The following is a 22,357-nucleotide window of genomic DNA, read 5'->3' as shown; positions in this document are numbered from 1 at the left end:
ATTTTGAGGCCATTTCTCTGCACCCACCAGGGCTAGAGGCTTCTCTCATGAAATGAAATGCTGAAATGTGCGTGAAGCCCATGCCTCTAGGTGCAGGCGCTTTAAGAAAAACACCCCACAATAAAAATCCCAAGCGTGGGCAACACAAGGGCTGGTCACATGGGCCTAATGGCTCCTCCCCAGTCCCAGCTGCTATCTGACCCTACCAGACACTAACTGCACCTTGCAACCCTTATCTGCAGGTCACATGGGACAGCATCCCACAGGGAGAAGGCTGGGTGGGCAGGGGACCGAATTCACCAGACTGCACCAAATGGGAGTCAAGGCACCCACAGACCAACTCCCTCTCAACCTGTGCCCCTCATGACCAAGCCTTTGGAGCGCCCAGCCTGGCTTGCTTGGCCGCAGAACTCAAAGGGCCCTAGGAAGGGGTCCGCTTCTCTACAGAGCGTGAAAGGGGGAGCACCCAGCGTTAGCAGTACTCACCAGCAGGGAGCGAGAGACAGCTGGCAGCAGGTAAACGGCCGCTTTAGGGCTCCAGCAGCATCTCTCTGCCAAATGTACAGGTCCGCCCCCCAAGGCATGTTGTAAGACTGCAGCTATATGAAGTAGCTATAAGAATGTAACCCTGAGGTGGCTGGGAGTGGGAACCCTGCCAGCTCATTGCTGGCAGAGCCTGAGCTGGGAGAGGTTGGGGGTCATGTTTCAGCTCTGCCCCAGACTCCTTGCGTGACCTCATCCCTTGCGTTGCTCTGGGCTTTGGGTCCTCGCCTGGCAAACCGGGGGTGATGATTCTCACTGCCCACATGGGCTGTCAGGAGCATAAAGTTGTGACTGGTTAGAAGCTGCTCTGATACCACAGCAATGGGTGGACAGGCTGGCGGCCAGCAGTGACTGCATCAAATGCACTTGCTGTATCCTCTTCCCTTGCCCAATTTCTACCTCCAAATATTGCTTCGTCCCAGCGACAAAACACTGACTCTGGCTGCAGCCAATCAAACATACGGGGATTTCTTTTTTAAGCCACACGCCGACTCAGGAACGAAAGGGAGAAGTGTTTCATTTTCAGCAAGATGCTGACATTTTAAATCAATAGATATTGTTTATTTAAAAAAATAACCCAGACATCATACCCAGTTCCCTACAGACTAGCACACTGGCATAGGAAGTGCTAGCAGCGTTAAAAAAAATTGTGTTCAGACATTTGCACCGTGCTGCCCAGCTCTATAAAACCGTGGCAGCTGGAGGGGGGCTATTCTAAGATTGGCACCGTGATCCCTGTGCGAGCGTGAAATCTCACACAACGCCTAGTATGGGCTCTTGCTGTGGGGGCGGCCAAACCCTGGCTTTTGCTGGCTTGTCAAGTTGTGGGGAGTGTGATCCGGCTGTGCTGGGTGACTCAGGAGTTCCCTATGTATTATTCATCCCAGTGAAATGCATCCGCCACCACACTCAGTTGTCAGCTCCACGAGAGACACCTCTGCAGAAGGGGGCGGGAGGTGAGGGGCCGGGACAGTCTCTGGAGCTTGGGTCTGGGTTTACACTCAGCTGCTGTGGTGAGAGACAGGCCATCATCCTCAGCTGGCTGCAGTGGACTCCTTCCTGCAGGCTGGTGAGGAGTGCGAAACACGCCTGGGCTCCAGAGCTCCAGCCACGGATCTCCCATGCTCCTGGCTTTGAATCACACTGGGACTCGGGGGATGGAGGGGAATGATGACAGTAATCTAAGAGGGATCAGGAGTCCTTGCTAATTGCCTTTCCAGAGAGCACAGATCCAATCCTGCAAACCTTTCCTGGACAGGGAGCCAGCATCAGGCTTGTGCAGCACAAAGTCCCCATAATGGAGTGAAATCCAGGCTCTACTGAAGTCAACGGCACAATCCCCACAGAGGTCAATGGAGCCGCATTCCACCTACCGTGCTCAGGGGGTGTCAGTGGTGCATACACCTTGTACAAACCCTTCAGCCCAGGGGTGAATTTCACCCACCGAGGGTCCTCGCACCTGAGGGGTGTCCCATTGAGCTCACTGGGACTACGTGGGTGAGTAAGGGCTTGCAGGATGGGGACCAGCATGTGAACATGCTACAGAGAGGCTCACCCTTTGATCATATAAAACAGGAGGCTAATTTATATACATAGCCACGTATTTACAAATTTACATCTGCACACGTACAAACCAAGGGGCCGATGCTGCAGTACCCACAGGCGCATGCTTAATGCTCAGTTCTATTGAATTAATGACTCGCATGCATAAACTTAAGCACCAAGGATGATCTCCTAGCCCCACTGAAGTCACTGATTTCAATGGGACTAGGATTTCTGCTTAGGTCGTTGAAGGATACGGGCCCACCGGAATCAACCAGAGCGCAAACTTCCTTGGAGTTTCATTTCTGTTCTAAAAATCACCCTCTTGCCCTGCTCTTTGAGGCCCGTTGGGTTTCGGTTTGGAAATGGCACAAAGATAGAGAGATTCTGCTTTTGAAACGAATGTACAAAACAGAAAAGAAATCTGCGTCTAGTCCAGGTGTTTGGCATTCCTGCAGCACTTCGTGGAGGGAAGGCGGCTGACCACATGCAGAATTTCTTCCCCAGCCAAAGGATTCCACTTTCCACACTACCCTCTCATCTTATCGTAGTCGCTCACCATGCGTTTGATGTGGAACAGCTTGTTCCGCAGAGCTTTGCTCTCCATTTTCTTTGTCTGATAATCAGGAGTCTGAAGCAAGAGCAAGAAACGAGGAGGAGGTGTTAATGACGTTGCAGGGAACACGGAGGCATATTCTCTCCGGCTCCCTAATGCAGCTGTGCTCTGGAAGCACTAAGCATTGTGGGAGCTGGTTCAGCATGTGTCATGCGTCGCCATCTAGTGGCTGGTCCGCATAAGAAGATAAGAGCCTCCCATTGCTACCAGCTAATGGAGTTATGTTTTTAGCTCAAGTGGTACAGACTGATGCTTCTGGAGAGCAAATATTAAGAATTCATGGCCAGATTTTCAAGGGCTCGGTGCCCACAATTGAGGCCAGATTTAAGAAAATGCTCAGCACCAAACGGACTGCACTCTTCAGTGCTTAAATGCGCGCTGGTCCCCTTTGAAGATCCGGTACTTAATGTCTGATGTTCTGAGTTCAACCCCCACATGTTGACTATGATCCCAGCTCAGACCCCCTCCATTTGCAAGTGAACAGAGAGATTTTTATGTCTGTGCTGCAAAAGCAGCCTGGGATCCCAGAGGGGCGCTGGGTTTCTTCTTGCCTCATGTATGCTCCCTGGTAATAAAGATTTTGCAACTGGCACTAAGCTGCCTTTTGGGATATATGAACCCCAATGGAAACCTCTCACGCCGCAGGGCTGACTCTGCAAGGCTCCAGGGAATAATCCAAAGCCAGTGAGTTCTGCAGGTCTGTCTGATCCCCATGGCAGGGAGCAGATCGGCTGAGTGAAGAAGGCCCCCTTGCTGTGCCGCAGGGTGTAGGAGGGCAAGGCTGGTGTTGGACAGTGCCGTCCAGACAACTCTGAAAGCAGAAGGTGTTTTTCCTCCATCTCAGCTCACTGAAGCATGTTGTATTTCAAGCTGCGCTGCAAAGCGTAATCCAACACCAAAGCAGCCAGCTCAGGGGCACCGCAGAGGGAGGCAGGGCATTTCACTCCAGGTCATGCGTTTGAACCTGACCCAGGTACGGAGGGATTGGCAGTATTTAACCAGCTGATGGCTCGTGGGCCAGGCCAACCAGGTGCATTGCCTGGGTCCTAGATGACAGATCTCCACATTACAGAGTATAACCCACTGGTGGGTGAGTGTTACCCTCTTGGCGTGAGTTTCATAGTTTCATAGATTATTAGGGTTGGAAGGGATCTTAGGAGATCATCCAGTCCAACCCCCTGCTCAAAGCAGGACCAATCCCCAAATCCCCAGGAGTTGTTACAATGCCCGCCCACCCTTCTTCCACCCAGGGGATCTTTAGCTCAAGCTGTAGCAGCTCCTATTTTTAGCTCCAGAGGTCCCCAGGTCAAAGTCAGCCCAGAGGGTGGCTGTCACAAAAGCACCCGCTACATGGGACTTTTCCCCCCCAGGCCAGGCTAGGGAATGGGGGCCTGATTCTGGGGGGTGCGGCTCCCACCGCCTTCAGTGAGAACAGCATGTGCATAGCAACACTCAGGACCAGACACACAGAACGGAGCGAACCTCCCACTCCTAGTCAGGCCCTTCCAGCCACATCGCTGGCTACGCACACACTAAAGCCACGCTGCCCCTGCCCTGGGAAGAAACACAGAACTCCAGCTCCGGCCTCTCGGTCCCAATCCCTTCATGAGAGCAACACAATCAATCACCCCAAGAGCGGGTCTGCTGCCCCGCTATAACTCAACACGAGATTTTAAACCAAAAACTGGTGCAACATTGTGTGTGGACACTCTGAAATCGGTTTAAGCCTCATTCCGATGATTTTGCTCACCTAGGGAAATTGACAGGTGTTCAGCTAAACTGACAGAACCAGATTCAAGCCGATATCCACGCCGGCACATAGGGGCTTTCAGTGGTTTAATCTCGTCTGGGTTTGAAACGGATTTAAGTTAAGCTGGTGCCACTTGCATGTGTAGACAAGTGGGAAATGGCTAAGGCCTTGTCTGAGGACACTCGCTATGGGACGCTGTTTGAATCGCTCGGGGAAATTGGACAGACACATACTCCCGAAGGGAGCTCAGACAGACAGAATATGCACAGAGGCAAATAGCTAAAGAGAAGCTGGGTTTTGGAGACTCACCCGTTTTAAATCTTTCAGCCGGTTGTATTCCTCAGCGACTCCCTGAAAAAGAAAACCCGGGAGGAGAGGGCCATGTTATGTGCACAGGAGATAATTACCCCAGAGCCATCACTCGGCAGTGTACCTAACGAGGGAGCACAGGGGGTGGTGTCAGGCGGGGGCTGACAAAGACGCCCTTTCAGGCTCCTGTATGGAAAGCCAGCCATGCTGCCGAAAGCCAGGCTTCCCAAGGCAACCCGTCACTGCATGCTGCTGGAATCAGCATGGGCTGGGCAGGGGCTGGAGCTCGGGAAGGAGAAGAGATGTCTTCCAGCTCACACTGATTGGGCAAAATTCCCTGCCAGCTTCCACAGGGAGAGGGTGGGTCCCTGAACAAAATAGATGAGCATCAGCTATCAAATGAGACTTATACCCCCCTTGGTGCTGGCCCCTCTGCAGAGGGGTGAAGTAGCAGGAAGGATGCCGTGTAGATAAGGCTCTGGGCTGGGAATCATGAGACCTGAACTCAGTTCCTGCCTCTGCCACTGAATCTCTCTGGTTCTCAGTTCTCTGGTTGCAAAATGGGGCGACAACACCCCCTTTGTCTGTTTAGCCTGTGAGTTCTTTGGAATAGGGCCGGTCTCTGTGCAGCGCCAGGCACAACGGGGCCCTGAGCTATGCTGAGCCCTAGAGGCGCTATTGTGATACAACACCTCTATCCTCCTCCCTGCCTGGCCCCACACTGACCTGGTACTGTGGGCTGTCTTCCGACAAGCCGTCCAGCTGCTTGCTGAGCTGGTTCAGCTGGTCGTTGATGTCGTCCATCTCAGCACACAGCTGCTTGTAGTGCTTGAGGTCTGCGTCAAACTCCTGCTTGTATTCCTGGCGAATGCTGTCCGAGGTGATTGGGGGGTACACACTGCCCAGCCGGAGGAGAGGGAGAGAGAGAGAGATTAGATTGGGCACTCAATGGGGGGGTGCTCTGGTCTGGGGCTGGTTTGCAGAGGGGCTGAGTCTCTCCACCCCCAAATCATTGTAATCTCTTTCCATGCAGCATTGTTCTTGCACCAGCCTCCCGGGAACTGGCAGGTGACTACTGGAATTACAGGAGGGCCGTGCCACCGGCCTGCCTGACTGGGGAGGAACACAGGTGTCCCCCAGATACTGCTGCCATGGCACATAGTGACATCACAGTATGAGGTAATTGGGATGCCAGCATGTCGTGTCAAAATGTCAGTGAAGCTGGTGTGACCAGATCTCCCTCCTGGCTCCCCGGAGTAGCCCTCCCGCACAAGCCAAATGGGGCAGTCTGGATAGCCATCCTGGTCCAGCTGCATGGCATAACATAAGCCCATAAGAATGGCCGGACTGGGTCTGACCAAAGGTCCTTCTAGCTCAGTATCCTGTCTGCCAACAGTGGCCAATGCCAGGTGCCCCAGAGGAAATGAACAGAACAGGGAATCATCAAGTGATCCATCCTCTGTTGCCCATTCCCAGCTTCTTTATTTACTTTCTCCACATCAGTCATGATTTTCAGACCTCCATCATATTCCCCCTTAGTCATCTCTTTTCCAAGCTGAAAAGTTCCAGTCTTATTAATCTCTCCTCATATGGAGGCCGTTCCATACCCCTAATCATTTTTGTTGCCCTTTTCTGAACCTTTTTCAAGCCCAATATCTCTCTTTTGAGATGGGGTCACCACATCTGCACGCAGCATTCAAGCTGTAGGCGTATCATGGGTTTATATAGAGGCAATATGATATTTTGTGTCTCATTATCTATCCCTTTCCTAATGAGTCCCAACACTCTGTTCGCTTTTTTGACTGCTGCTGCACACTGAGTGGATGTTTTCAGAGAGCTATCCACAATGACGCCAAGATCTCTCTCAAGTAGCAACAGCTAATTTAGACCCCATTATTTTATGTGTATAGTTGGGATTGTTTTTTCCAATGTGCATTGCTTTGCCCAAGGCATGCTCCCCCATGGGCCAGCCCCACCTCCTGTGGCCCAGCCTGTGATGTTAACGCAGCTATCTCTGGTGCTGGACACCCTGCCGCAGAATGGCCCCAGTAGCCGAGGCCCTGCAGAGGCAGTCAGGGGTCACTGATGGACGCGCCAGGGAGAGCGAGCCCCTCACCTGCCCCACTCGTCCTTGTCCCGCTCGTCGCTGGACTCCATGGCTGTGGTGTAGTCTGTCTCGTACTGGGACTCGTCCAGCTCGGGGTTGCGCCTCCTTCTCCTCCCACGCCGGGCAGCGGGCTTGCTGGAGCTCTCCCTCCTCCTCTCCTCCAGCGTGCTGGTGCTGAAGGTCCTGGCGGGCTGCTCGCTGACCACACGGGCAGGAGAGCTGGGGATGGTATGTGGACATGGAGCTCAGCCTTGAGCCACGATTCTCAGCCTGAGACCTCCCCAAACTACTCATCCATCCAGGCAGGACACAGACGAACCCCTAGGCTAGAGCATCCCAGCTCCTGCGGTGACCGGCGGCTGGCGGCGTGGCAAGGCGGCAGGTCTGGGTGACACAGGGAATGCAGCCCTCTGGGGCTGCCTCCCCGCATGAGCATGGCTGTCGGTGTGGACACGGCAGCAGGGTGGTAGCATGCGCTCGGGTCCCGCCGGGCCAGCTGCTGCCCAAACATGCAGTGAGAGACAGTCGCTGCCCCAGAGCTCACAGTCTGATGTGCAAGACGGACATAGGAGGGATCATTCTCCTCCATGCTGCAGATGTCTTGGAAATGAGGCCCAGGGAGACGCAGGGCCTTGCCCAAAGTCCCACAGAGCTGTACACTGAACCCAGCGAGTCCCAGCCCTGGGGTCTAAGCACCAGACCGCCTGGGCCGTTACTTCATCAAACCAGCAGCTCCCAAGCACTGTGAGCCCAGCTGAGCTGGGGGAGGCGTCCGCCGGAGGCCTGAGTGGGAGATCTGGATACAAAGGGACCCTGGGTTCCCAGCCCTTGGGACGGACTCACCTGCTGGGATTGTAGGCCTCGGGGGAATAGTAGTCGTTCTCCTTGTGCGGGTAGCTGTAGGCGCTGGCTGGGGCATTGACTGGGCCAGTTGGCTTCTCGGAGTAGGCCAGCGTGGCCGTCTCATCATGCATGCTGGCGCTCTCCGCAACGTTTTTCACCTGAAAAGCAGCCAGAGGCATTCAGCTCCCTCTGTGCTCACGTGTGGCCCAGGGTGTGCAGGGGGCTGGGTGCGATGCTGGGGTCACCCTCTGCCCTTAGCTCCACCTTAGCGAGAGCCAGCGCCAGTCGAGACCTTGGTCTCAACTTCACACTTGGGGATGGCCTTGGAGCAGTCTTCAGGGTGCACACACAAGACCCCAAACGGCAGCCCACTGGCTGAGCTCGGGGCGGAGAGAGGAGCTCAGGGCTGGGATAACAGGGGCTGAGGGTCGGGATTCAAGGACACTGGCCGAGCTCGGGGCCAAGCGGGGAGCTCAGGGCTGGGATAACAGGCTGGGGGTCGGGATTCAGGGACGCGGGCCGAGCTCGGGGCCAAGCGGAGAGCTCAGGGCTGAGATAATAGGGGCTGTGGGTTGGGATTCAGGGACGCTAGCTGAGCTCGGGGCCAAGCGGAGAGCTCAGGGCTGGGATAACAGGGGCTGGGGGTCGGGCTTCAGGGACACTGGCCGAGCTCGGGGCCGAGGGGGGAGCTCAGGGCTGGGAGTCGGGATTCAGGGACACTGGTAGAGCTCAGGGCGGAGGGGGGAGCACAGGGCTGGGAAGCTCTGAAAGAGCCATGAGGGGGATGCTTGCCCAGCCGGTTCTATTTGTTCCTGGTCACAATCACACACCAAACCAGGAGTGGCTAATGCAGCCCAACTCCCGTCCGGTCTGCAAGGCCCCACGGAGCTGGGATTGGGATCCGGAGCATGAGGAACCACCGCCCAGGTCCCGGCTCTCTGCCTCCCGTGTGTGCAGCCACAACCCCCTTATCACCATGCGACTCGCCGATAAGCTAAATCCACACTTGGCAAACACCTCCCCTGCCATTTAACCAGCCTCCACCCTGCAGCTGGCACCACCAGGCCCCACGATCCCCCACCTGCCAGCCCAGCAGCAGAGGCCAGGGGAATGGGTGGGAGTGGGTGGATAAGTCCCAGGCACAGAGGAATGGTGTTAAATTGTATGGCCTACCCTCCATTGCAGGGCCTAGCTGAGCTGGCTTGCTATGCCCCCACCCGCAGGATCCTGCAGTGGAGAACAAAGCAGTGGGGCTGCTGGGTGACCCTCTGGCTTTTAGAGGTCTGGGAGCTGCGGGAGCGGAGCAAAGGAGGTACAAGCCTCCATGGGAAGGGAAGTGGCAGCGCTCAGTGTCAGGGAACAGGTGGTTTGGGTGGGAATTTCCCCTCCTGAACTCCCCTGTGCCAGTGGGCCACAGGGCCAGTTCCCTTTCGTAGGGGTGTTTGCTCCCCTCGCTTGCAATAAATTACAGGGACTCAGCCACCTGCAGAGCAGCTAACCCTTCCCTCCCTAGACATCCCTGGGACTGACAAAGAGAGGATGTGCCGCCCTGACCTGAGTCCCTGCAGGGCCCATGTAGGAGACGCTTCCACCAGAACTCAGGAAATGCCTCCCGGGAGCGACTTGCACAGTAAATAAACCGAGCTGGGAGGAACGTGGAAACGCCCCGGGCTGGGAAACTGGTCACATCCAGGGCACTTTGCTTCTTTCAGGCTTTGCTCTTGTGCTGATGGTGGGCTACAGTGCTAGATTCTGCCCATCTGTCTTACGTACGTCTAGGACCCCCAGCGCTGTAGGATCTGAGCACCTCCCAATCGCTAACGATTGATTTATCCCCACCCCCACCCTCCGTGAGTTAGGGAAATGCAGTTATGCCCATTGTACAGATACCACCTACCGCTTATATAGCACTTTTCATCGGCTGATCTCCAAGGCTTTACTGAGGTGGGCAGGACCAATAGCCCCATTATGCAGATGGTGAAACTGAGGCACAGAGATGGGAAGCGACACACTACAGGTTACTCAGCAACCCAGTGGCAGGGCCAAGAAGAGAAACCAGCACTGCTGGGTCTCAGCCTGGCACTGCACCCACTAGGCAATGCTGTCTCCTCTCTAGATAGGAGCCTGTGGCCCAGAGAGATTAAGTGACTCACCCAAGGTCATGCAGGAAGTCTGTGGCAGAGCAGAGAATTGAATCCTCACCTACAGGCCCAGGTCAGTGCCCTAACCACTAGGAAACCCTTCCACTGTAGTCACACAACCTTCCTCATGTTGGACACAATATCTCACACAGTCAGTGGGTTCATTGGCCTCAACTGTGCAGTAGGACACTACTTAGCAGGAAGTTACAAAAACAAAGTATCAAAATCTGGCTCTAATCGGGGAGCCATAGCTTTAGATGTTGCGACCTCGATATAGCCTCTTGGCCCAGTCCCCCAAGTACATCTCCTCCACCTCCACCAGGCATTTGCTAACGAGGGCATCCCAACAGAACAGATGTTTAAATAATCATTAAATAGCTCGTGTATGAATGGGAATAACATTTACCGGGGGAGGAGGAGATGGTAAAACAACGTTAGAATGAGTTCATCAGGGTCTTGAAAGAAAGAAAGAAAGCCCCACTTGTATCAAGTGGAGAAGATGATGTAGAGAGATTGATAGTGTTGCCAACTCTCTCAACACCTCATGTTTCTCCAAAAGCTCCAGCTCCTGGAATCAGGGGATTAGGAGAGAATCTCTTTTTTTTTTAAAGTCATGGTCTGAACTTCATGCTTTTGGAGGAAAGGTTGAGCCCACACTCCGCTTGACCCCCCCCAGCGGCTCACTAACCAGAAGGCAAACAAAAAGCAGCCAAAATTATTATTTTTTAAAAAATGTCATAGTTTTTAAAGCAATTGTGTGATTTTTCTGGGAGGCCAGATTGAGTTTGAGGCTGGTGATCAGAGAGATGGATAGATACGAGAGAGACAAGAGGGGTGAGACGATATCTTTTATGGGACCTGCTCCTGCTGGTGGAAGAGACAAGCTTCCGAGAGCTCTTCTTCAGGGCAGGAAAAGGTACCTGGAGTGTCACTATGAATTACAAAGTGGGACAGACTGTTAAGCCCAAGGGATTGGCACACGTAGATAGACCGATCAAACGCAACAGGTTTCATGAACGGCATGCCCGATTCTCCCCAGTCCTTGGCTAGTTGCTCCTCTGCTCCAGTAAGATCTTTTCCAAATGCCTCAGGTTTGCCACTGCTTGCAATTACTTCCCTGGATAGCTGATGCACTTGTTAACCCCCTTCCTTCCTCTCCTCACCTCCACCCAGCCACCCGTGTAAGCTGTCTTTGCTCCATGCTGCCGTGCAGGCCACTCCCTCCCTCCCCTGCCCACTGGAGCATGAACGTCTGCTCTGCACTATGTAACCTTGCAGTTTTCCTTTGGGCATCCTAGTCCCCAACCTCAGGCCAAAGGCATTTGCTAGCACTGGGCCCCCAGGCTGAGAGGTGCTGGGTTGGTGACACAGGAGAGGTGCGGGCAACGAGGGAATGTGGCCACATCTGCTCCTGGAGGTTAAGGAAATGAGGATGGGCGGGGGGTATTTGTTTAGACTGAATCCTAGAAGGCCAGATGTTTTTCCACTTCACCCTTCCTTCCTTCCTGGCCCTTTGCGGCTTGTTAGCTGGAGCCTCTTGCCGGAGGCAGAAATTGTCACTTGTCTGGGATCTGATGGATCTTTGGAGGAAAGAGCTCCGTTCCCTGGCTAAGGCAGTTCCTCTCCCACCTTCCTTCCCACAGAAGCAAAGATGCAGAGAAACCTGGGAGCTGATCCTGGGGGAGAATCTCAGGAGGGCCTGGGAGCTGAGCCTTGGGGGGGAACCCCAGGGGGACCTGGGAGCTGAGCTGGGGAGGGTGTGGGAGGGAATCCCAGCTCCCAACTGCAGAGCCCAGTCTGGGAAGAACTTGTCTCGTTCACTTCCACACATGATTGGCCCTTGACTCCTGCTTGGACTCAATGCTGCCAGCCCTGCTTGCACTGTTAGACATGTCCTGCCAGAGCTGTGACTACAGCGCAGGAGTCCTGGCTCCCCACCCCCATCCAGCTCTAACCTCTAGGCCGCGCTGCCTATCGTGCTCTCTCCTTGCCCTTATGAGAAGCGCTGATTTGGCTGCTCACTCTCCTTTCGAAGGTCATATCGCAGCTCAGCCCTTAAACACAGTACACGTCCCTGAGGACATGCCTGGGCAGCGCTCAGACACTAGTTACAAGAGCAGGACAAGACCCCAGACAGAATAAAGGAGGCTCCTGCTACGGACAAGTCTTTTCCTCCAGTGTTAATTTCCCCACGGCTGGATTTGTTGGTGCTGTGCAGTTCCCTGATGCAGAGATGGCTGCTTTTGTGTGTCATGCCATACAGCGGAGGGGATGCCAACTGCCCAATATGCCCTGGCCCAGCAGCGTCCTGGAGGGCTTGTCACTCTGCATTAGGCTTTTAGACATCAGACGCTCATGCTGAGAGGCAGGGAGGCACTGGAGGGGAGAGGGATGATTGCTCTGATGGCCCTCAGGTGAGTTCACCCTGGGCAGAAGCCCAGCACATCATGATACCACTACACCCATGGCTGGGAATCCCAGAATCCTTTGCTCCCTTGGCACAGGTATAAGTGGGATGCAAGTGGTGCCAAGGCTGCCCGCCAGCCCTGTCACGGAGTCACCGGGCGATGCTCTGGAACTGCTCCCCACAAAGCCAGTCAGGACTTTGGGGAGCCTCCTCTCCCTTGGAGCAGACTTGTTCAGGGCAAGAAGCTCACACGTCTTCACCTCCTGGGTCTCTCCTTGGAGCATTCAGCATCCTCTGCCCCTCCGTGGCTTCCACAGGCGAGCCCACCCAGGCGGGGTCCTGGCGGAAGCCACCAGGCTTCTGCACCCCACTTTTGCAGTCAGACGTGACCTCTCAGCCAGCAAAACAGAGGAATATTATTCGATGACAGGAACCAGGGTCTAAAACAGAGCTTTGTAGATACAGCGAACCAGACCCCTCGCCGGGCTCCATTTCTGGGGTGGGCCAGTGAGCCAGACCCCTAGGTCTGGGCACTTCACTCCTTATCCCCCAAAGTCGCTCCAGACTAACCAACCCCTCCAAGCCTCCTCCTCTCTGCTCAGGGCTCCTTCCCGGTCCAGGGAGGTCACCTTGATCCCTTTGCTCGCAACACCTGCAGTTTTGGCACCTTTGCAGAGGAGGGGCCCAGGCCATCAGTTGCTAGGATACAGAGTGCCAGGCATTAGGTGCACTGGCCCTTTGCTCTGCCAGATACTTAAGAACTGCCTAGGGGACACTGAGGCACCAACACAGTGTTCAGAGCAAACATTAGGAACAGTCCCAGTTCGTCACAAGCCCCTTCCCCGGAGAGATGAATTTCCCAGGCTTAAGCGGGGCCCAGCACTTAACGCTGGTGTGAAATTTCACCTGAACAAGCAACCCCACTCCCCCACCCCATCCCCAAGTGTCTGTGACCCCACTGCCAACCAGATGTGACCTGGCGCCAAGCGATGGACCAGAACATGTTTGAGATGTGCCAGGCAAAACCCTGCATGGCAAGAACCGCCCAGTTAATCATTGACGAGGGTGAAACTAAATCATATCATAAGCAAACATTTTTCGAGCACTCAGTGGACAAAGGGAAAGAGAACAGAAACTCTTCGTGTTGCTGGCTCCAGGCTCGCGGTATCTGATCCGAGCCCGTTTTATTTATCTTTGGGTGCATGCAAGATAGCTTGGACCAGCCCTGTTCTCAACACTCTGTTACTCATATCTGAGCAACAAAAAGACCCAAAAGCAAATGGAAAACACAAGGCATTTAAAACAGATGCAAGGAAATATGTCCCCCCTCCACTAATATAGAAAATTAACCCATGGAACTCATTGCTATATGATATTATTATCGCTATTTATTCAAATTGTGGCAGTAAGTCAGAGCCCCAGCCACAGACCAAGATCCCATTGTGCCAGGCGTACAAACACTGGACAAAACCAATACCACCTAGCTCCTATATAGCACATTTCATAACATGCAGCAGGGCGCTCACACCACTCTGCCACATTCCCCGCCAGGCCACTGCACTTTTCCATGTCCATCTTTTGCTCCAGAACCTAACCTGACCCTGACTTTTATGGTTGCCTAGATCACCTTAAAATGTGAAGCAGACGAATCCAGCCACATCTGCCCACAGCCTGAAGGAGCAGATCAGAGAGATTTCTGAGCTTAACCCATTGACCACAATGGGGTGTTAATTCTGAAGCCTACAGACGACGAAGCCTACATGTCAATATTGTTAACCATTTATAGATTCATATGTCCTAAGGCCAGAAGGGAATTATTGCTCTGATCTAGTCTGACCTCCTGTATAACACATGCCAGAGAGCTTCCCAAAGTAACTCCTGCAAGCACGTCTCTTAGAACAAATCTAAATCTTGATTTTAAAATTGTCATTGATAGAGAATCCTCCATGACACTTAGTAAATTGTTCCAACAGTTAATTACCCTCACCATTAAACTATTACACCTTATTTTCAATCTGAATTTCTCCAGCTTCAATGTCCAGCCATTGGATCATGTTAGCCCTGTCTCTGCTAGATTGAAAAGACAGTTATTAAAGATTTGTTCCCCATGTAGATTCTTTATAGACTGAATTGAAGTCACTCCTGGCCCTTCTCTTTGTTGAGCTAAATTAACGGAGCTCTTTGAGTCTCTGGCTGTAAGGCAGGTTTTCTAAGCCTTTAATCATTCTTGTGGCTCTTCTCTGACCCCTCTCCAATTTACCAACATCAACATTTCTCTGCTGCTAAAATGAAGGTGAGGACAGATCATGCTGCGAAGATCTGCACAACTTAAGACAAGTGCCAGCTCACTTTGAGGGCTCTCAATTTTAGTGCCATGAGTGGACGGGGCTTAGGAGAGTCCCTCCTCTTGTTTGTTTCCCAGTCTGGCTCCTGAGGGTACCTCTGGCACCTAGACACCACGGTGATGGGCTGGTTAGTAATGCCCTGATTTAGCCAGAGCAGGTTGGAGCCTCAAAGTCCCTATCCCTCATCTGCTCCACCCGCAGCTTGCGCCATCCTAGACTCACCCACTCTTCCACGTTGGGGCCTTCCTGGAAGGCGAGTGGCTTGTCCCAGTAGATATTGGGCTTTCCAAACTTCCAGATCTTGTGGCGCGTCTTGTGAGCAAAGAAGCAAATCACACAGAGAAGAACGACAATGAAGAACCCACAGACAATGGCAATGGCCTAGAAGAGAAGGAAAAAAAACACATTGGCCAGGGAGTCAGTGAAATTACCCTTATGTCATCCATCAGCTTGGTTCAAACCCAGCACACTTTGCAGTGCAGCACTGACCTCTACCGCTCAAGCTAAAGGAAGAACTCCATCAGCTGGTAGCAGCAGTAGGTTGTTGTCCTCTATGTGGATTAGCCACTAGCAGGAGATGAGACACCCCCTACACCTGTCAGCACAGTTGGAGAAGTGATTCCAGTCCATGTGAAGGTGCCAAAGGGGGCAGGAAATGAAATGAAAGGGAAAATAATTGTTACATCAAACAAAAGAGTCCCCCCAAGGAGGAGAGAGATGGATGAGGAATTTCCTGGAACTGTGATTTAGGGGAGGAAGAGATGAAGAGGCAGCTTCTCGGGTTTGTGAGGCCTTTTGGAACTGGCCAAGCGAGAGAGGACAAACCCGGCAGCATTCAAAGGGGGAACGGTAGGATATCGGCTATGCTGGCAACAAATAGAATCAGCTTCCCCAGCTCTCCCTGGCACAAAGCAGAATCACATGGGAGGCGTCCGCTGCTGTCCTCATTGCTATTAGCTTATCCTGGGTGGAAGTCAGCAAAACAATCGAGCCTGGAAAGCTTCCTGGGGTTTGATTCTCCGGGAGGGCCCAGCTCAAGAATCAAAACTAAATGAGGTGATGCCAAAGCACTTTGCAAGCTATAGGGATCCAATGCCTTCATATTTTACAGACTGGGAGACTGAGGCATATGGTGAGAGAGAAAATGACTTTCTCAAGGCTCCACAGAGCCAGGAAAAGAGCCCAGGAGAAGAAGGGGTTCAAATCCTTGCATTTTGGTGTGTGTGAGAGAGGGAGATTCCCCAGAATTTCCCACAGGGCCCTGGTAAGAATGTTGAAGTAGATAGAAATTAGACATAGAGGGAATGACAGATTAGGTCACATCTGGTCCATGCATCGGGCAGGTGCAGCACAGCTCTTTGCTTTGTTTTTGGTAGGCAATACATAGCAAAGTATATAGCTCTACACGACTCTGGATTTCAGGTGGCTGGAATGCAGCAGACTGGACTAATCTTATCCTGGAGACAGGGGTGGTATCGGCAGGCCCACCCAGCTCGCCGCTTAAATCGCTGCAATTGTTTCTGTCCAGACCGAAACTGGCTTCACAGAGACCTTGTTTGTTAATATTCTGCTGTCTTCTATCCGACAGACAGCCTCGAGCTCTGACTCCAGAGCCGGGCAGATCCTTGTTAGCTGCACAGTATTGGTAAGAGAACAGGAGTCCTTGCGGCACCTTAGAGACTAACACATTTATTCAAGCATAAGCTTTCGTGGGCTACAGCCCACTTCATCAGATGCATAGAATGGAACATCTCGTGAGGAGATATATACTGTCTACATACAGAGAAACTGAAAAGGTGGAAGTTGCCCTACCAACTCTAAGAGGCTAATTAATTAAGCAGCAAAGAATCCTGTGGCACCTTATAGACTAACAGACGTTTTGGAGCATGGGCTCTCGTGGGTGAATCCCCACTTCGTCGGATGCGTGTCTTAATAATTAAGATGGGCTATTATCAGCAGGATTGTCTTGTGGGCCACCTTGGCCTCCCCTCCTATAACACCGCTGTCAACTAAAGCGACTGGCTGAATGGAAAAATAACCACATGCTCTTCCTTCAACTCCCTCTCCCACCAGCTCTGACTCTCCTTCAGCTGCAAAACCCAGGATGAATGAGTCAGCACCATGCGAGCAGCCAGCTCCCCCCTGGGCCAGCTCCCCCCAGGGGCAGCTGACGCTAGTCACCAGGAATTGCCCTTCGCTGAGGCAAGCTGGAGACGTGCACCAATGGCTAGTGGAAAAGGGAAAGCAGCAGTTACAGCTGATGGCTACGGAGGTACTGGAGAGAAAATGAGTGTTAATGGCAAAAAATAGACAGACTGGCTGGGATATGCCAACATTTCCTAGCAAAATGTCAAATTTTAAACAAAACAAAAGGGGGGTTTCCATTAATATTCTGACCAAAGTTTCATCCTGTTCATCTGTGAAATTGAGCAAGCGAGATGGTAGGAAATTTTTAACAACCTTTGTTGATCATTTCACATTTTAAACAAACAAACACAAACACACAAACAAACAAACAAGGACTAAATTGGCATTAACATTTTCCCCAAAACAGTCAGCCCATTTTCTGAGCAGCTTGAAGAGAAAGTCAACAAAAGACGAAGACAAAATGGAAGGAGAGAGAAAAGAAGGCAAGAAAGCTGAAGGCGGGAGAAAGAGGGAGAAGAAGGAGAGAAAGCTGAAGGCGGGAGAAGAAGGACAGAAAGCTGAAGGTGGGAGAAAGAGGGAGAAGAAGGAGAGAAAGTTGAAGGCGGGAGAAAGAGGGAGAAGAAGGAGAGAAGGCTGAAGGCGGGAGAAGAAGGAGAGAAAGCTGAAGGCGGGAGAAAGAGGGAGAAGAAGGAGAGAAGGCTGAAGGCGGGAGAAGAAGGAGAGAAAGCTGAAGGCGGGAGAAGAAGGAGAGAAGGCTGAAGGCGGGAGAAAGAGGGAGAAGAAGGAGAGAAAGCTGAAGGCGGGAGAAAGAGGGAGAAGAAGGAGAGAAAGCTGAAGGCGGGAGAAGAAGGAGAGAAAGCTGAAGGCGGGAGAAGAAGGAGAGAAGGCTGAAGGCGGGAGAAAGAGGGAGAAGAAGGAGAGAAAGCTGAAGGCGGGAGAAAGAGGGAGAAGAAGGAGAGAAAGCTGAAGGCGGGAGAAGAAGGAGAGAAAGCTGAAGGCGGGAGAAAGAGGGAGAAGAAGGAGAGAAGGCTGAAGGCGGGAGAAAGAGGGAGAAGAAGGAGAGAAGGCTGAAGGCGGGAAGAGAAGGAGAGAAAGCGCAAAGGAAAAGGCAAGCAGTGCCCATCCTACCTCCTGCGGGTCCACGGTGCAGTAGTGGTAGAGGTACTGGTTCATGTAGGCCGCGCCGGAGGAGTACATCTGGTTGCACATGGTCAGCATGGGGCTGTAGTAGTAGCTGCCTGTCATTTGCGCCCGGGGGTTGACGCCCATGATGTAGACGATGGAGGCGATGAGCATGAGGAAGGCCAGGATGGCACACACCACAATGACCGCCAGGTAAAACCTGCGGGACCGGGCGCTGCTGGACTTTGTGACGCTGGCCACGAAGAGCCCCAGCAGCGCGATGAAGCACAAGACCGACATGGCGATCATGAAGCCGCTGGCTGCCCGCGGGTTGGTCATCCCGCCATAGTAGCCTCCGTAGCCGCCGTATCCGCCATAACCCCCATAGCCCATCCCTCCTCCATAATAGCCAGACCCGTAGTAGCTGCCTAGCCCGCTCCCGTACATCCCCCCATAGCCGTAGCTGTATTCCCAGGCCAGCGTGGAGGCCACGCAGGCGAAGATGGTGATGCAGAGCAGGACGACCATGGCCTCCAGGATCCTCACCACGCCGGGCGGAGAGTTCCACTTGTAAAAATACTGCGGCACATCCTCCACGTAGAAGGAGCCTGGCGGGGGGGAGTGGATGTAGCCGTAGCCATCGCCGGGGGAGCCGTAGCCGGTGGGCGGGCTGGTGTAGGGCTTCTGGCTGTACATGGCGGAGGAAGGATCCGACGCAGGGCAGGCAACAGAGACCACAGCCTTAGAAACGCCTAGGTAGAGTGGCAGATAAAAAAGCTGGTCAAACAGGGTGGCCTGAGGGTGGGACAAGCCCAGGGGCAGGGGATTCGAATCCTGCCTCTGCCAATGAGGCCTTGGGCTAGTCACTTACAAACTGCCCAAGCAAAGGGCGTGAGAGCCATGCGTTTCCTTCTGTTGCCGTCCGGCCTTGGGAGACGACTGCTGCGGAACCGGCCAGCTGGGGCAGCAGACGCAGGGAGCTGTGAATATTCAGAGGACTTGCCACAGTTCTGACTGGACTTTCGCTGCCCTGTGCTGTTTGCTCCAGCTCTGAGCTTCACTCCCCACCTGCCCTGCCCCCTTTGCTTTCCAGGTAGCTGGTCTCCTCCAGACTAAGCCACTGCCACTCCCCAGGAAAAGTGGCATCGACGTGCTGCTTGCTGCCACCTCTGCTTGGGGGTTATAGCCTTCACCAGGGGTCACAGACTTTGGGCCTCTCTCGGCTTAGTTAGACCGTAAGCTCTGACCACCTCTGGCTTCGTGCTTGTGCAGCACCTAGCACAGAAGGCCCCTATTCCTGGCTGGCTGTCAGGCACTACCAGAATCACCACGGTTCATAGTAAGTCAATGGAAATTAGGGCCCGGGCCTCTTTGAAAATCTCATTGTCCCCGTCTATAAATTAGGGGTGGTTTTATGTATATAGGTAAGTATATTAGAAAGATAGATAGATGGATGGAGTGTATGCAGGGCCACCCAGAGGATTCAGGGGGCCTGGGGCAAAGCAATTTTGGGGGCCCCTTCCATAAAAAAAAGTTACAATACTATAGAATACTATATTCTAGTGGGGCCTGGGGCAAATTGCCCCACTTCCCCCCCCCCCCGGACGGCCCTGGGTGTATGGGGGTAGATAGATAGATTAGATAGATAGAAAAATCTACAGGTCTGTCGCGTCTTATGTGCATTTAATGTGCGATTTTACGTGGTTGGCAAAAACAAGAAAAAAAAAAAGAGAAGAGAAAAATAACAATTTAAATACTGTTTCTGTAGTGCGGGTGATTCCATCCGCCATTACACTCAATGTAATTTTGACTAGACGTGATTTTCGCTTTACGCACTGACTGCAGAACGTAACCCCAGCGTAAGATGAGACAGACCTGTATATTGTAATTGCATCTACATAGATGGTCAAGTCAAGCATATTAGTCAGTGGGTACGTCTACACTGCAAAAAACCCCGCAGCAGCGAGTTTCAGAGCCTGGGTCTACAGACTTCGATTTGCGTTACGGGGCTGAAAGCAGCAGTGTAGATGTTCCCTCTTCGCTACCCCGACCTAGCAATAGGGTGTTTTAACCATTCACGGGCTGGGGGAAGGGCTTTCGGCAAGGCCAGGCAGGAACCAGGCAGTGCTTGGGAATGGGTGCAGCCTGCAAGTATGTGGCCGTCTTCTTACTGGCCCCAGTGGCCAAAGGATGTGTTATGCAGACCCCGCTTTAAGTCCTGAGCAGCACAACTGATCTCTCCAGCTCAGAAAGGATTGAGCTTTACCCCCAAGGTGGGGTGGAAGGGCTAAACCAGGGGGCTGGGCTTGTTCATGCTGCCTAGAGGTTCTTTAGGGGGACTGTCCAAACGGGACTTGCTTGGCTGATATCCCAGAATAGGAGTGGGCAAACGTTTTGGCCCGAGGACCACATCTGGGAAATATGGAAATTGTCTGGTGGGCTATGAATGCTCACGAAATTAGAGGTTGGCGTCCGGGGGGCAGGAGGGGGATGAGGGCTCCGCTTGGGAGTACAGGCTCTGCGGTGGGGCTGGGGATGAGGGGTTGGAGGTGCAGGAGAGTGCTCCGAGCTGGGACCGAGGGGTTTGGAGGATGGGAGGGGGATTAGGGCTGGGGCAGGGGGTTGGGGTGCAGAAGGGGGTCGGGGTGCAGGCTCTGAGTCACGCTTACCTCAAGGAGCTCCCGGAAGCAGTGACGTACCCATTCCAGCTCCTTCATGGAGGTGTGGCCAGGCGGCTCTACACCTGTCCCGTCCGCAGGCGCTGCCCCTGCAGTTTTCGTTGGCTGTGGTTCCTGCCCGATAGGAGCCATGGAGATGGCACAGTGTGCAGAGCCCCTTGTCTGCCCCTGCGTGTAAGAGCCAGAGGGGGGACATGCCACTGCTTCCGGGAGCTATGTAGGGCCATGGGATGCACGGCGCAGGGGCAAGCCCCCGACCCCACTGCCTGGCAGGAGCTCGAGGGCCGGATTTAAATGTATGCAGGGTGGGCTGCGGCCCCCAGGTCGTAGTTCACCCACCCCTGTCCCAGAATCATCCCCCTGAGCTAATCTTCCTTCTGGTCCCAGCCAGCCTCCTCCATGAGCCCTCGGCACCATCTCTGCATGCCGGGGCGAGACCCTTCTCCCCTGCAAAGACCAGAAAGCCCAGTCACTTCTATGGACTCATTGATGCACAACAAGCAAAGGCCGCAGGGGTCACACAGCCCCCATGCCCCAGGCTATGCTCATCCCTGACACTAGGGAGTGCAATTCCCATTGACTTTGGCCCTCCCCCTTGCAAAGGATTCTCCTAGCTGAACTTTAGAATCCTTGGTAAAGTTTTTTTTAAAGCACATAAATGACTTAGGAGCCGAAGTCCCATTTTCAGAAGTCTCCAAAGTGCTGGGAATTGAGGGGGCCTGCTGATTTTCCAGGAGGCTTGGGTTCCTAAGTCACATGGGGTCTGAGTTAAGTGGGGTGAGCAACCCCAAGGTTAGCCTAGCCCTGGTGAGGGGTGGGCAGCCACACGGCAAAGCCCTACCCAAGTGACTGTGCCTGCGTCTAGGACGCCGGGGGGCCCATCCTTGGGTCTTTGCCTGTCAGTAAGCTGAGCCACGGGGTGTTTTCCCTGTGGATTCTGGGAGACCTTGTCTGTCCTTCTAGGCGCATGGAGGGAATTGTGGGAAGGCCCTGGAGGACTGCCAGACTGGTATCCTCACCACAAGTGGGCAGGTTACCAGCAGGTTAGCACTCCGCCCTAGAGGAGCCACTAGCGCAGGGCGAAAGCACCATTAAGCTCAGGTTCCGAGGGTTGTGTGTGTGGATGGGAGCTGGGTTGGGGCAATTCCTGAGCAAGAACTTGAGTAAACTTTGCAATGAAGACAGATCCACTTTGATGATTTTTGCCCCCTTTGCACTAGCTCCAGGCTCTGGTCCCAGCGTAAATCTGGAATAACTCTGCCAAATGCAGGTCTGATATATTGGTGCAAATCCTGAGAAACAGGCTCTCACATCCTCACAATCAACCAATTCAACCGCACTTTTATTTAAACCTCCCACAAAATTTACTCACTTGAATTTACTCCAGTTGCTTCAACCAAATGATGCAAAAGATTTTAAAAAACCACCACCAAGTGAACTAAAGTAAATTTGCTCAGATGCTTTGGTAACAAAATGCAAACCCCCAACCCCCTGCAGATTATATGTTTCTAAGAGAGATTATTTCTGCATGTTCCTATGCTATGGTGCCAGTACAAGTACCTCAGCAGACAGGCATGCCTTTCTATTGTGTCGTGCTACATGATCTGCCTTACATTCAGGGATTTTGGAAATTAATTCGTCTTTGACTGCTAGTGGTAAATATACCCAGTGGTCTGTGATGGGATGTTAGATGGGGTGGTATCATAAGCTTTACTCCCAAATCTGGACCTTAGCGTCCAAAATCTGGGTGCTCAGCATGAACCTCCAAGCTTAATTACCAGCTTGGATCTTATCTCGCTGCCACCA

At 53.1% G+C, this 22,357-nt stretch overlaps 1 protein-coding gene across 3 annotated transcripts in view; it reads right to left on the bottom strand.

Moving 5' to 3' along the window:
* Positions 1-634: 634 nt before the first annotated feature.
* The window catches only part of LOC116834179 (occludin-like), a 25,561-nt gene continuing 3,838 nt past the window's right edge, over positions 635-22,357 (bottom strand). For all 3 annotated transcript variants that reach the window (XM_075070929.1, XM_032796150.2, XM_032796230.2), the window contains 7 exons: positions 17,880-18,625; positions 14,826-14,984; positions 7,711-7,868; positions 6,877-7,086; positions 5,487-5,658; positions 4,761-4,802; positions 635-2,716 (listed from right to left, as the gene is read on the bottom strand). In XM_075070929.1, coding sequence (XP_074927030.1) covers positions 2,615-2,716; positions 4,761-4,802; positions 5,487-5,658; positions 6,877-7,086; positions 7,711-7,868; positions 14,826-14,984; positions 17,880-18,569 — 1,533 coding nt within the window. In that variant the 5' untranslated portion in view covers positions 18,570-18,625 and the 3' untranslated portion in view covers positions 635-2,614. The remainder of the gene's footprint in view (positions 2,717-4,760; positions 4,803-5,486; positions 5,659-6,876; positions 7,087-7,710; positions 7,869-14,825; positions 14,985-17,879; positions 18,626-22,357) is intronic.

Source organism: Chelonoidis abingdonii, chromosome 11 (assembly GCF_003597395.2).
Source record: "Chelonoidis abingdonii isolate Lonesome George chromosome 11, CheloAbing_2.0, whole genome shotgun sequence".
Taxonomy (NCBI): Eukaryota; Metazoa; Chordata; order Testudines; family Testudinidae; genus Chelonoidis; species Chelonoidis abingdonii.
Note: the sequence above shows the minus strand (reverse complement) of the source record. Positions and strands in the feature narration are given on the sequence as shown.